Source organism: Drosophila melanogaster, chromosome 3R, assembly GCF_000001215.4.
Source record: "Drosophila melanogaster chromosome 3R".
Taxonomy (NCBI): domain Eukaryota; kingdom Metazoa; phylum Arthropoda; class Insecta; order Diptera; family Drosophilidae; genus Drosophila; species Drosophila melanogaster.
In genome coordinates this window covers 13,259,884-13,273,967 of record NT_033777.3, presented here as the reverse complement: position 1 = coordinate 13,273,967, position 14,084 = coordinate 13,259,884, and the positions used below count along the sequence as shown (strand labels likewise).

The 14,084-nt window shown below is 45.3% G+C and overlaps 4 protein-coding genes across 6 annotated transcripts; 2 read left to right on the top strand and 2 right to left on the bottom strand.

Moving 5' to 3' along the window:
• The first annotated feature begins 1,956 nt into the window (after window positions 1–1,956).
• On the top strand, window positions 1,957–4,831 carry TBC1D5 (TBC1 domain family member 5). Its single transcript, NM_169499.2, has 6 exons — window positions 1,957–2,845; window positions 2,903–2,999; window positions 3,059–3,201; window positions 3,334–3,476; window positions 3,538–3,890; window positions 4,139–4,831. Exons 1-6 carry the CDS (start codon window positions 2,127–2,129, stop codon window positions 4,646–4,648), a joined length of 1,965 nt encoding a protein of 654 aa, NP_731780.1. The 5' UTR covers window positions 1,957–2,126; the 3' UTR covers window positions 4,649–4,831.
• Su(var)3-7 (Suppressor of variegation 3-7) lies at window positions 3,930–9,604 on the bottom strand. 2 transcript variants are annotated; one of them, NM_079618.4, is made up of 5 exons: window positions 8,668–9,604; window positions 7,649–8,233; window positions 7,236–7,580; window positions 6,203–7,180; window positions 3,930–6,135 (listed from the first exon to the last, which is right to left on the bottom strand). In NM_079618.4, the coding sequence occupies exons 1-5, from the start codon at window positions 9,450–9,452 to the stop codon at window positions 5,076–5,078; spliced, it is 3,753 nt and encodes a 1,250-aa protein (NP_524342.3). In that variant the 5' UTR covers window positions 9,453–9,604; the 3' UTR covers window positions 3,930–5,075. The 2 variants fall into 2 exon arrangements, with proteins under 2 accessions (NP_524342.3, NP_001163601.1); NM_001170130.2 differs by having other exon boundaries at window positions 4,758–6,135; window positions 7,649–8,227.
• Window positions 9,605–9,906: 302 nt separating this feature from the next.
• On the top strand, window positions 9,907–11,235 carry Ravus. The gene is made up of 2 exons (NM_169498.3): window positions 9,907–10,001; window positions 10,062–11,235. The coding sequence occupies exons 1-2, from the start codon at window positions 9,970–9,972 to the stop codon at window positions 11,107–11,109; spliced, it is 1,080 nt and encodes a 359-aa protein (NP_731779.1). The 5' UTR covers window positions 9,907–9,969; the 3' UTR covers window positions 11,110–11,235.
• A 505-nt stretch (window positions 11,236–11,740) lies between these two features.
• CG11686 (uncharacterized protein) lies at window positions 11,741–13,612 on the bottom strand. 2 transcript variants are annotated; one of them, NM_001275602.1, is made up of 3 exons: window positions 13,482–13,612; window positions 12,198–12,363; window positions 11,741–11,930 (listed from the first exon to the last, which is right to left on the bottom strand). In NM_001275602.1, the coding sequence occupies exons 2-3, from the start codon at window positions 12,324–12,326 to the stop codon at window positions 11,847–11,849; spliced, it is 213 nt and encodes a 70-aa protein (NP_001262531.1). In that variant the 5' UTR covers window positions 12,327–12,363; window positions 13,482–13,612; the 3' UTR covers window positions 11,741–11,846. The 2 variants fall into 2 exon arrangements, with proteins under 2 accessions (NP_001262531.1, NP_652204.1); NM_143947.4 differs by having other exon boundaries at window positions 13,550–13,612.
• Window positions 13,613–14,084: the final 472 nt, after the last annotated feature.

The window sequence follows — 14,084 nt, the reverse complement described above, 5'->3', positions numbered from 1 at the left end:
AGTTCAAAGTCAAATAAAAAGAAAGACATTTTAAGAATGAAGTTATTGAATGATATACAGGTAAAGGCTGCATAGAAATCATGGCACCTCTTCGACTAGAGCAGTGAAAAAGTGAACCCCGAAATGGTTTTGCCGTCGCGACTCCGACTTAAGCATCTTCAGCTGACTGATTAAACATCAGGAAATACAAAATGCTAAGCAGGCAAACGCAAATTGTAACAGGGCCCAAAGTCAAACGAGTTCTCAGGCCAAAGGCAAAAGCTATTGATAAGCGGCCAAAACTCGTTCGCATTTCGACCGTTTTCGTGAGCTTTTCGTTGGATGGAGGGGCAGTGGTGGGGGGTTAAAGCCAAATAGCCAGATAGCCCCATTGACTGATTATTGTTATTAATGCGAATGCGGCGGTGTCTTGCTGGTTTTTTGCCATTTGCATTGACATTGACTTTGACCGAGAAATTATAAATCGAAGCCAATGTGACGCATACGTGCGACTGCCTATGCTTATGCGTTTATGAGGCGCTCGGATTTAATGCAAATGCACTATAAAGACTGCTCTTTATTGTTTTAATCGCTTCTGCAACAATGTGGCAATGATTAGCATGCAGTCGGGCAATGCATTTATGTACCATACCATTTTCCAAATTTATGTTTTCGTGAGTGAAGAGTATGCAACCCATAAATCTCAGCGAAGTACTTGAAGCCATAATTGTTACCCTGGACACACTCGCTTGACCACCGACCAACCGAACCACCCAGTCACCCACCAAGCCAAGCCAACCCATCCATCCACCATCCTACCATCCACCCACCGCAGACATTCGACATTCAGTCATTGGGTCAAAGCCAACCGATCGTTCAAGTTCAAGCCCCCGAAAAGAGATTAGAAAAATTGCTCAAGACTCAAGACTAGATCAAAAAACGACATTGACCGTCATGTCATGGCACCGGCACACAATCAATATTAGAAAACTTAGGGACATTAGCAGAGATTTTGATGGTTTATTAGCAATATTTGGCATGGCAAGAGGGGCCAAACTTCTGCCAGTCGAAGAAAAAAAAAACCGATCCGATCCGAAATCTTCGCATTTCGTTATTGTCTTCTATTTCCTGGTTGGATCCGCTTCGCTGCCGACTATTTGGCATTATCATGAATTAATTGTTGCATATTATAGCGACAAGCATTGACCTCAATAGAGAGATTTGATAAACACTACATACGTGAAGCAGAACGCGTAAGTAGATGCGAACTTAAAGCCAATAACTTTTATTGGATTTTTTTCTCTAATGGATTCATATACATTTTGTGCTCATTAGAAGCGGATTGGCAAACTAGAGCCGATTCAATTTTCTTTAGCTGGAACCATCATTTGTGGCCAGAGAGCAGAGTGTTTTGGAACTTGGAAGCTGGAGCTTATGAGGCTTGAGTGTATAAACAATTTTATTGTTGACTGGTGGTTGCACATTCATTTATTAAATCTCTAGAAATACTCAGAGCTACATTTTTGATTCAAGGAGTCGGCGCAAATTTTTATTAATGATGTGTTCACATTGATTTCATATTATAGCGCTCTGGCTAGGTCTCAACTAATTGATACGAGCTTACAATAAAAATTTTGAAATCGAATGAAAATTATGAAAAAAAGGTTTGGTCTTTTTAAATCCTTGGTTGTTTAATAATTGGTGTCTTAAATCTTTAAATGCAAACTGATTTTCTTTTAAAATTGAATAACATTAAATATTTTACGATCTGTGTTATGCAAAATTTAATGCAATTTAATTTAATAGCCAAGAATATATATTTTGTAATTGATTTAACGAAAAACGTTAGACCATGTAATTCAAAATTTGAATAAATTAAATATTGAAAATCCGTTATTTTCGATATTTTATAGGGCTAACATTGGTTCTAGTATATTAGCGCGAGACTGTGCGGTATATTCTAATCGGGACTCAACGGTCACACTGGTGCACTGCTATCTTGGGATTGGGATTCAATCCGCTTTCTTTGGAGAACCCATTGTGTATTATTTAATTTGGAATCACCTCCTTCATCGTCCGGAATTCAGTGTTGACATGGCTGCGGAGCGGATAACCGCCTGCACTTAGTTTCTAGCCAGCGACGAGCGATGACTGTTTGGGGAATAGAAGCCATCACACTGAACGGATCGTCGGCAAGGGAAAGTTTGGAGCACCTTCCGGGAAACGGTGCAATTCGGGTGATACCAGAGGCGGGAGCCATGAACTCCGTGGAGCGCTACCGTCAGGAGTGGCAGGTGCTGCTTGAAAACCTCGATGCGGACCCGGAAAGTCTCCGGCAGTCGGCATTTGCCGGCGATCTCAAGATGTCCAAATTCCGCAGCGTTCACTGGGCCCTCCTACTGCGCGTCCTGACGTCGGAGCACCGCAGTTGGACTAGCCAGCGACTTCAGCAGCGAGTTAGGTACGACAAGTTCCGGGCAGACTACGTCCGCAATCCGCACCAACTGGCCGTGGACTGCAACGATGATCCGCTGTCGCAGTCGACGCAAAGCGTGTGGAATCAGTACTTTAGCGACCAGGACCTATTCGCCGTCATCCGGCAGGATGTGGTGCGCACTTTCCCGGGTGTGGACTTCTTCCGTAAGCCATTGGTGCAGAATGCAATGGTCAACATACTGTTCTACTACGCCAGGGAGCATCCGTATATGTGCTACCGGCAGGGCATGCACGAGATCCTGGCTCCCATTATATTCGTTGTCTACAGCGATCACCAGTCCCTGCTTCACTTCAGCGAACTGGCCAAAACGGATATTAATCCCACACTGCTGGACGTGCTGGATCCCGCCTATCTGGAAGCGGATACCTAGTACGTAGTTCAAGTAACATGAAATCTTTTTATCTTAAATCAATGCGCTCCTCGCAGCTCTTTGTTCTCCCGCCTCATGGCCTCCGTGGAGTCGTACTATCGCGTCTCGAATCTGGTCTCCACACCCGGTGGCCACATCGAACAGCGAGCCGAGGTGCGTCGCAGTTTGCGGGTGCAGCAAGCAGCCCTTATCGCTACCCATTCCTCTTTCAGAGCCCCGGGGACAATGAGACGTCGACCGAGGCGGAGGTTATCGGCCAGCTGAACTTCATACGGGACAAAATACTCGCCAAGCAGGACCAGCACTTGCACCACTATCTCCAAAAGATGGAAATCCCACTGCACATATTCGGCATGTGAGTTGGCAATGAAAATGGGGGGTTTTAGTTACTAGTAATGCTTTTCGATAAGGGAATTCCACAAACAATATAAAGATATCTTAAAAATGAATATTGAAATTAATCAAATTATATATTTCCTTATTATAGTCGATGGCTAAGACTTCTCTTTGGACGGGAGTTTATGCTGCTGGACCTGTTGCTACTCTGGGATGCCATCTTCGCAGATAGCGACCGCTTCGACCTGCCCAACTACATTCTAGTGGCAATGTTGGTGCACATCCGTGATAAACGTGGGTACTCCCGCCTGGTGCCTTAGTTCCTAAATAATGGCCTAACTAATGTCGATATCAGTGCTTCTTAGTGACTACACCACATCGTTGACATATCTAATGCGCTACCCAAACAATGTTGATGTCCATCTGGTGCTGAGACATGCCCTATTCATGCTCAATCCCAAGCAGTTTGAGTATCCGCCAAACGCCTTCACGTGTGTGTCCTTTGCCAACAGTTCCGCGGACAAGGATGTGCCCCCTCCTGCGGGACAACGCCCGCGCACCAATTCAGAAAACTCTTCGATGGCCACTAGTGGTAGCCAGATCGATCGGCAGATCACCTTCATGCAGGAGCGCAATGCGGCGGATTCTTCTGCTCTGGCCAAATTGCAAGATACCCATCGAGTTGCAATGGATGGATACTTGGAGAATGTGAGTGTGCTTTAATATATGAATGTCGTATACGTGTTTCTGTTACCATATTTAACCGTTTATTAAATTATATTTAATTATAACAAAACAAAACTACTTAAATCTAAGCCAATCTTTTGTACATATTTTCTAAGTAGGGTTTTAGTGAGTCAATTCTTAAATACTTTAAAATTTATAACGTAACATTTACTTTCATGATTTTATTACAAAGACCTGTTCCTAAGAAATATTTGTATTGGCCCTTGCAGAGTCCAGAGCTACTCCGATTGGAGCTGAAGAATGCCCAAACTGTAATCAAGATAGCGCGAAGCAAGTTGCAGAGCTACCTGAGCACTGTGCGCCATCATGTGGGAAAGCAGGCGAATGGTAGCGAAGAACTCGGTCGGACACTGGACGGGATTGAAGAGCTATGCAGCTTTCTGGACGTTAAATTCATGTTCCCGCTGCACCAGCGATCGGCGCCCATCGACCAGGCTCTGGAGGCCAACGAGCAGAAGCAGCTAAACACTGTCAGCAAACCGCCAAAGCCAACGGCTTCCTCCACTCCCGCTAACGCACCGGCTGCTCTCTCTGCGACTGGTGGCTATCAGATGCCTGAGAACGCCTTTATGCACAGCTCGATGCGACGGCTCCTCGGGGAACTGCGTGAAATCGAGCTGTCCACGATAACGAGCGATGAGAAACCTGGAAACGCGGTGGTGCAAAACGGATTGCCAGCTGCGGAGCCTCAGCAACGGCATCGAAACGAATCGAGTTGATCGTAAGGTCCACTCCTAACGACTGAAACTGAATTTAGACTTAAACAGAGCAGCCACAAAGTGGATAAACCGGAATTAGTAAGGATTATAATTAAAAGACATAAAGTTTACTATATTTTGGACTTGAATAAGTCCATAGTTTGTAATTTTCTCCATGAAAAATAAAAATTTTTCGGGTATTGGAATGGTTTCGAAACAAATCGTCTTCAAAACATGCAAGTTTCGGAAGCAACAGGTTCGTAGTTCGTTGAAGGAGTAGTGTTCTATGTGATATCTTGGAAGAAGCTCCATCGTTTGTGTATTCTAAATTTTGAACAATTGCTTGCAAGTATTCATCATTAACGTAAAGTATATCTGATTGAGTCGAATTTAAATAATGACAGTGATAAAGTCTTAAGTTACGTTTGATTCATATTTCCTAGGAGCTCTATGGCCTGCGGTTATGGTTCACCATTGTCCGAAATGTTGTGATTTGACAACCGTTGCTGCTGGGACCACCACGCATTATTGGAGTCGAGGACGTTATGCTTGCCTGTGCCTGCTGCGGCTGTTGCATCTGAGGCGTATTAGTAACGGTGATCTTGGAACTGTTGTTATTGTTAACCCGTATCTGCCTGATCATGGCCAACGTGTTACCATTGCTAAGGTCCGCCTGTGGGGTGGATGGTGCTTCCGAAGTGCCACCTTGACTGAGTCGTCCGTTCACGTTGGTCCGACTCTGTGTTGTTAGTTTGTCAAGAGGTACACAACGCACGGAATCCGTCTCGAGGCGGTTGGTCACTTGCGTTTGGTTGGAAGTTAAGATACGGCGTATATTCTCTGGCAGGTCTTTGGCGCTCCCATTGATGGTCACTTGGGCAGAGGAAGCCCCGGTAACTGGCTCTTTCGGTACGGTTTCCTTGTCGTTATTATTGTTCTGCCCATTATTGTATTCATGCGGTGTTGTGACAACCGAGGAATGCAAATCTGCATCGACAGAAGCAAGGGGAGCTGAAATAGGAGCAGGAGGAGTTTTAACTGGGGTCACCGTAGTTGAAGAAGGCCATTTCGAGGAAGCAGAAACTGTAGCTGGGGTTGGAGTTGTCGCATTTCTCTGCATGGCTCGAAGCTCCAAGCTACAAACGAGCTGCATGATTTTCGACTTGCCCTCTGCGGCTAAATCCGGCGGCAGGGACTTCATGGTCGGCGAAATGCTGTCAAAGAAGAGATCCATTACATGTCGTGGCTCCGGTGGCTTAATCGGTGACACTGTCACCGATGGCGGCGCCTGGGCCATAGACTCGTTATGTGCGACCGACTCCCGTTCCAAAGTTCGCAAGCGTGTAACAATATCAAACGACGAGCATATCATGTCCCTGGCCATGTCCATTTGGGAGCGTTCTTCCTGTCGCTTGCCCATTGAGTCGCGAAGGGCGCGTATTATGCGACGAACCTCCATTGAGCGTCGGGACCGCTTCGCCAGCGGTTCCGCTGTGCTGCCATCGGATCTAAGTAGCCATAATGAGTGTGGTTATTAGAAACGCTTAATGAAGGGATTTCGAATTCTAAACTCACCGAACGCTCATATCGTTTTCGCTCTCCTTGTCCATTCCAGACTCCTGCCTTTCCGCATCAACGGTGGAAGTGGGACTAACTGATGGTGCATTGGCGGCAGCGGCGGCATTGGCCCTTTGCCGCTCCTTATTTTCGACGTGCTTACGCGAAGCGTCGTGTTGCCGCAGGTAAAATACCTTGATCGGCAGCCGGCTATCACAAACACGGCAGTGACAGTGATTCTCGTCATTGGCATCAGGATCCAGCCAGTCGTACTTCGCTTGCAGCTCTGCCATAGCCGCTTTCTGTCTAGCCTCGGCGCTGGCCAAAGCCGAAGCTGTGGCCACAACAGTGGATATTTCACCTGAGTTTTTGTTCGATGTTTTCAAAGGGTTGCCACCATTGCGCTTTCGATCAATGCGGAGGCGTATGTGTCGGGAAGTCCTCTGGTGCTTGGAGGCCCACTTGGATGAGGGCAGGTAGAGAGACACTTCGCACAGCTTGCACCAAGCATAGTTTCCACGCTGCTCGTTCTTTTTGTAGGAGAGCCACGGGAAGCGGCCCTTCCACACCATAACCTTGCCCTTCATGGTTGCCGGAATGGGCTTGACAAAAAGCTTATTGTCCGCTCGAGCAGTCTTTCTTGCCTGCACGGTGCCCAAGTCGAAGTTGCTTTGGGAATCTTCTTCTGCGTCCTCCTCTTCTTCTCCATATTCCTCGTCCTGTTCCTGTGATTCTTCATCATCCTGCGCATTATGTTTAGTTTGCGTGTTTGTGCCCTGGTGCAGTTTCGCTTGCCGCATTTTGAACTGCTTTACCAGCTTTACATGCCGGGCACTCAACTCATGCCGCGCCTTTGCCGCTTCGTTGTGAAAGCGCACGCGGCAGAATTTGCAAATCTGAGTCTTTCGGTCCTTGGAGTAGCAAAGCCACGGGTAAAAACGTACCCCAGCGCGAACCGTGGCCTTTCTTGGCTCGCTAGAGGACTTATGAGCAAAACTATACGAAATTATTATTATTAAAGTAAAAATTAAAAATATTTTAAGCAACATACCCTTTTCCGAGTTTTTGGATCTCGGACCAATTGTCATCGTCATTATCTTCGCTGTCATCGGTCTGCGATGACTGGGCTTGATCACTTGCCGCCGCTTCCTCTTCATCCATGTTATCGCCGCCTCTGCCGTCAGCCGAACCAACTTCGATGCCTGCCTTGGCGCTGGCCAAAGCCAAGGTATGCTTCTCGGATTTTTCGTGATTCTTGCGCTTGATCTCTGAGTTTCCATACATGAATCGCTTGCGACAGACGCTGCAGTACCCAATGCTGGGGTCTTCGGGATCAGCAATCAACCAAGGATGCATGTCGGCGAACACGGCCCAAATGCCGCGAATATCTGAAGAGCTGAGGTAAAAAAGTGAAAGCAGTTAAAGAACAGGTGCTATTTACGTTCTGTAGGAGTGTCAACTCACCCCTTTTCAGCGGGTGTCGATAGCATGTGACAATGAGCTCTGGTTTTACAGTGCCGTAGGAAGCTGGTAATCGCCATTGTGCAGTTGCAGAGCGTACATCGGCATTGCTGTGGATTGGTGTCCGGAATCAGTGCACACCACTTGCCAGGGTCGTCGCCTGAGTCCACATCGCCGTTCATCATAACCACAGGGGTGTCCTGAGCATCCTCCGGCCCAACTTCTGGTTCAGATTCCTTCTCTCGCTCGGCCTCATCCCCGCCGCTATTGGTCACGCTGTTGCTCTTGCTCCTCTTTCGCTTCCGACTCCGCTTATCGGAATCTAGGTTGCGCAGTGCCTCCATGTGACCTTTGGTGGTTTCGTGGCGCTTGCGCAAATAGACAAACTCCACGTTCATTCGCACGCTGCAGATGCGACATGTCCCGATGGTCCCTGTGGGCATGGAACGTTCAAGCCAAGGATGCCAACGGAGCCAACGCAGCCAGTTGAAGTTGTTAAATGCCTCGGTCTCGGAGATTCGTTTTTGCTTCATGGCGGCCACATAGCTCTTGGTGCCGAATTCGTGCTTGATTTCGTTGTCGCTGATTCTACGGATAATTGGGAGTTAATAAGTGTTCGCAAACTTTCGGTGATCTCAATATGATTTCGGTATTTCGTTTTTTAAAGGTGCAAATCTTACTAACATTACGAGTAGAGCTACCCTCATTGAAAGCAGGGAGTGTAATATATGTAAAATCTATTCTGAACCGCGACCAAGCCTATCATACACCAGTTTCTTTGTGTCAAACAATTGCTACACGTTGGAAAATTAATGCGGACTCGGAGCAGTGCTCCCTTCATTAAGTTGGCAGTTTTTTTCACACTACAGTGGGCTTTCTGGATTTCGGTACAAACCCTTTACAAAGTGAAAGGCATTTGAAGAGTTGAGCTTTTACTTTATACGGCGGATTAATTAACTTGATTTCTCCGAATTTTAGATTTCTGTACTCTTTTTTGTAATCTTTAAAACTGTGACACTTACGCTCCTCGAGTTTCCTCCTCACTTTTCTTGAATGCCAGATAGTTGCACTCGCGTTCCTGGTGGGAGAGCGACACGTTGTGCTGTTGGATGTGTCTAGAGCGGTTGTTCACGTTAATGGATATGTTGCAGTAAAGGCAGAACGCTAAGGTGCCATCGGAGTCCTCGTGTAGGATCCAGGGCCAACGCTTCATCCAGAGGAGCCAGCGCTGTGCGCGGGGCATCTTGCGGCGCATGCCTCCGTCAACGCCACCGCCATTGCTGCTTTCGTCATCCTCGTCGTCGTCATCCTGGCTGTCTCCCGGATCATGGATTTCAATCCTCTCCAGCAGGCCCATGGGATCGTGGTACGAATGGGAGCTCTCCGCATCGCTGGAGGGTTCAGTTTTAGTGGACATGGCATCGGGTTCACGTTCCTGGTCTTCCAGGAGGGGATCCTCGCTGGCCTGTTTGTCGTCTGGGTTATTTAGAGCGGACTGTAGCTCGGCCACCAATGGAGCATGTTCGTCATCCATGATGTCCTCAATACACGGGTCATCCCGCATCGGGTGCTTGTCCTCCTCCACCACCATGGCCACATCCCCATCGTCATCATCCACCACGATGACCATGGAGGTCTCCACTTCCTCGATGTGATCCGGATCCACCAGAGCACCACCCTCTACGTCCATAATTTTCAGCTCGTGCGTTGCCGACGCTAAAGTTTCTGAATTTGCAGACGCCATTTTGAGGTCTGGGTTGCATTGAGCATCTAGGTTTTTCGCCTGCATGCTCGAATCCCGATCCATCACGAGATACTGGTTATCCAGGCACTTTGCTCTAATATTTGTTAGCTTTTGGGAGATCACAGTATACGGTTATAAACTAAAAAAATAAAAATAATCGCAAGCGAAAACTCAGAATCGCTGTCAAGGCGATGGCCAATGTGACCGTACTGTTGCATTAAACCGGCGGGCTAAGGACCATATACTAAGGAAGTTCAAAAAATACATAAAATGCAACTGAGGGACTGGACTGGTCACTTTATTGAGAACGGTCTTAAAACGTACTGTTCATAGTATAACTGCAATTATTTATTTAATAACTACATGAACATTATGCTTAGAAAGCATATAAAGAAATTACATGCATTAGCATATGATTCATATATCGTTGAATATTTAAAATAAAGTGTGTAGAAACAAACAACCGGTGTGGGTGACAACTCTTACAGCATGTGCAAAACGGGTTATGCGGTATTTCTATGCATGTGCGCACGGTCATACCTCACTGGATTTTGTTTATATTTTGGAAAAGACTACCCAAATGTCAAACCTCCAGTTAACTCAGGAAAAACTGTGAGTATACCAAAGTAAGAGACCAGGGTCTTATGTTCACTGACTATATTCGCCGCCCAGAGATGCCCTACGCTCCGAATACAGGCCACGCCGGCCGTGCGCCCTGCTGAAATATCCTCGACCCAAGACAAAGCCGGAGTACCAGGCGATATATCCGTGGTTGCTCCCGGATGAGACGGATCCGCACTTCGTGTTCTGCGCGGTGTGCGAGTGCAGGCTCAGCTGCAAGAGATCTGATCTGGGAAAGCACGAGGGTAGCATTAAGCACTCGGAAAATGCACAAAGAAAATCATTGCCAGCCAAGGCAAACAATTCGAGCTTCAATGGATCCAGCTCCGGTGCGATGAAGTGGGAGGATACCGAGGACGAGGAGGGTCTACTACAATACGGAACAGATCCCCAAGACGACGAGACAGAAGATGAGGAGGAGGGAGAACTTGACGAAACAGAGGGCGACTGCGAGGACGATGAGAAGCGGACTCAAGAACTGGAAGCACAAAATGATCTCGAAACGGAGCCCGTCATTAAGCAGCAGCGCCGCACTTCGGAGACCGACTCACAGAATTCTGGCATGCTGGATTATCTGCCACTACACGTGACCATCAACGAGGGGCCTCAAAGTCTTCCGACCACTGTCTCCGCCTATCCCACATCCTCAGCAACAGCAACAGTAGCTCCGCCATGCAGGATCACCATTAAAAAAGTTCCAGTGCACAGTACTCCACTCAGTGGGATGTGCCAAGCTCAGGAGATCAATTCCAAGGCCACCATAACGCCTATACACACGACGCCCTCCTATGCTGCCCGCCCGCTGCAATCTTATCAACTGCAACCATTGTCACCTATAACGCCACCGCGCGACTCATTGGAGCTGTTCTTCGACAGCATATGTGCCACCGTCAAGAACTTGCCGCCCAAACTGGCCACCGAGGGTAAGATCCGGGTAATGCAGCTCATTGGGGAGCTCGAGTTGCGTGCTCTTTGCGAACAGGAGGCGCTCTCTGAGGTCGCCGGACTTCCGGATCTCGCGGGAAACTCCAGGTCTGGAGCAGCTGAAGCCTCAGGCAGTGGTCAGCAGAATGCGACAGTGGCTTCTACCACCAAATAAATTCACCTGGACTTTGGAATCGGTTCCAAACCGTGCTCAATACGGCAATTAGAATATATGCTAGTGCTTTCATTTTTTAATTTTGTTAACTGATTTTCATTAATAAAGTTATTTATTAGTTGTTGTAGTGTGGCGTGCATTTATTCTTTAAATCTATCTGATGGTGTTTTTGTTCTATGAAATGGCTTCATTACATTTCATCCGTTTAGAAATTTAAGTGCCCAATAAATGGGCTCATTAAGGTATTAGGTTCGCTTTAATATTTCACTAACTGCATTTCAAAAAGTGTTTTCCTGACCTTGGTTTGCCAGCAAAGTATAAATTGTGAATTTTCTCAGAGAATGATATCACGGAAGAGCTGTAATCAATGGAAACCACTTCTTGTGTGTGGGTAACAATTGTGATTTACTTATTGTGAATGATACAAAGCGAATTCTCTGAAGGGTAAATATTACGCATGTACAATACCATGTGATAAAAAGTTTATCGCATGATAGTTTAATGTATGTTCTGTAGGTAAAGATAGTAAAAATCACTCCATCAGGCGAATTTATCAACTGTAACGAACAAACAACATGTAATATCAGATTGAATCAATCAGAATCAATCAATTGAAAAAATGCCAGTAATTATAAATATAAGTTAATAAATCTTTATTTGTAAAATTGTAAAAAATGATTGAAAACAAGAGTTATCAGTAAGGCACTTAGTTAATTGATATTGGGGAAATATCCCCCTTAAAAAGCTTGCTTGCCCTCTAACATGGCTTTCCCGCAGTAGAACGGGAACTGGACTCCCTGGAGCAGAATGTCCGATATGCCCTGCGAAAGTAAGAAAACAAATCGGTTAGCAATGTTTTTCCAGGCAATGGGTGTGGGTGGGTCTACATATCGGGGCCAGCTATCGCGGTTTCCCATAAGCTCCGGTTGTGGGTCTGATAAGTTCCCCAAATGACTAATGGGTTAAACATCTTGACGGCGCGATAAGGAAAGTGCCTCATGCAACCAGCAGGTGAAGCAGGTAAATTGACTCACCCCGCCATATAACTTCAAATGCTGCTCCCCAAAATAGAAAAAAAACCCACTTACCGTCAGGGCGGGAATGCAGGAGGCAAATGCGTAGACCCAGATGTAGAAAAAGGCGCAGAAGAATGCCACGAAGAAGGAGACGAACCAGAAGACCAGCAGCCAGAAGACGAACCACAGTGGATTTGGCATCGTGATGAGTGGTGTTGTTTGTTCAGAGCGATTTCAGCTGTGCGATAAGATAAATACAAGGGATCTTATTAGTGGAAAGATCCATAAAAAACTGAAGCTTATCAGTCGTCTTCTTAATAGAGCATATCTCATTAAAAACTTCAAGACTTGGAGCTTGCTCGAGCATAAAACTAATTTCTGCATTTCGTATATTTTTAATAAGCAAAACACATGTCATTAATTTGATATGCGCCTTAAAAAAGTGACCTCATAATATTTTTAATGAGCTAACAAATTAAATCTTGCATTTCGATAGAACACGATTCTGATAAACCCCACCTAATTAAAAGAGCTTCTAAAACGTCACTTCTATTTCTAAATCATTTTTTCCATCGCTGTATCAACGTTCCCATTTAAGATAGTGAATGTCAAGTTATTCGAGCAAGTAAATCCTTCAGTAAACCCCATTTGTGTTTGCATACCACACTCATTTATAAATAGTTTTTAGTCATATGCAATTTCAAATTATATATTATATAAGTAGACCTTGAGTTAGGCCTTTGAAGATTACTGAAGTTTGAATTTTAGTTAATATCTTCCTTCACTATAAAATGATTAAATATTCGGCTTTCTCCTAAAAATACTTTTTCACTTTTTAGAAAATATTATTAAAATATGCATACACTCAGGTTTTACCACCGAAAAATGCATTTGAATGGCTTTCTTCTGCATTTAGATTTCACTTTTGGGTCGTGACAAACATACTAACGACCGATTTGGCTCGGTTTTGAGACTGATTTTAGAAACACTGACGTCAAAACTGATTGTGACCAAAATAAGGCAAAAATAAGGCAGAGTATGAGGTCGAGGCCTCGACCGCCGATTTCGAGCCGAATTCCACGATCAAGTGGTGATTATAGTACTCTCAAAACAAGTGTCGTCATTATGCAAATCACAATGCTAGCGAGCACTGCACTTGACGGGGTGTGTCGTCTTAAGTCATCGCCCATCTTAAGTCATCATAAAAACAATTGCAGATCGCCCACAAACCGGTTGGCGAAATTAGCACACGGTGAAATTCGGATTAATTAGACCAGCCGAATCTGAAGTATGCGCCAATTAATAGGCGTACGCCAACTATGCGTAAGTATTTTATAAATACTGTATACCACGCACCCACGTATTTAAGATCGAAAACAACTTAATAGCCGAATGCCAGGCAGCCAAAGGAAACAATAACAAACCAAGTAGACGATCGGATCGGAGGTCGACGTCCGGGGGATTCGAGAATGGAATGAAGACTGAGAAGCGCAAACCGGCGCAACAAGTTGCATGCCCACTGCAGGCAGGGTTGTCACCCGTCGCACTGCCGACGCGCACTTTCGAAGGAAAGCTTCGCGAAAAAGCTTTTGGCAGCGAGGGCCGATCTGAGAGTTAAGCAAAGTATTTATTGGGTTACTAAGGTTAGTTAAAAGAGAACTCAATCTTTTTAAACCAAATACATAGATAGTCTTTGTGTAAGTAGTATTTGTGTAGACAGTATTTGTGTAGATATTATTTGTGTGAAAAAAATAAACATTTTTTCGAAACAACAGTCAATAACAGTGAACACAAAAGGTACGGAAAATATTAATACAATTTTATTAAACTAATTTTATTACATTTGTCGTTATCATTCGTTTATACTATGCTTCCATCGAAACAATGTTTAATGAAATTTCTTCTCCCAATTCTTAAATTACAATACTAGCAAGAAAGCAAAGAAAAAACATTTAAAGT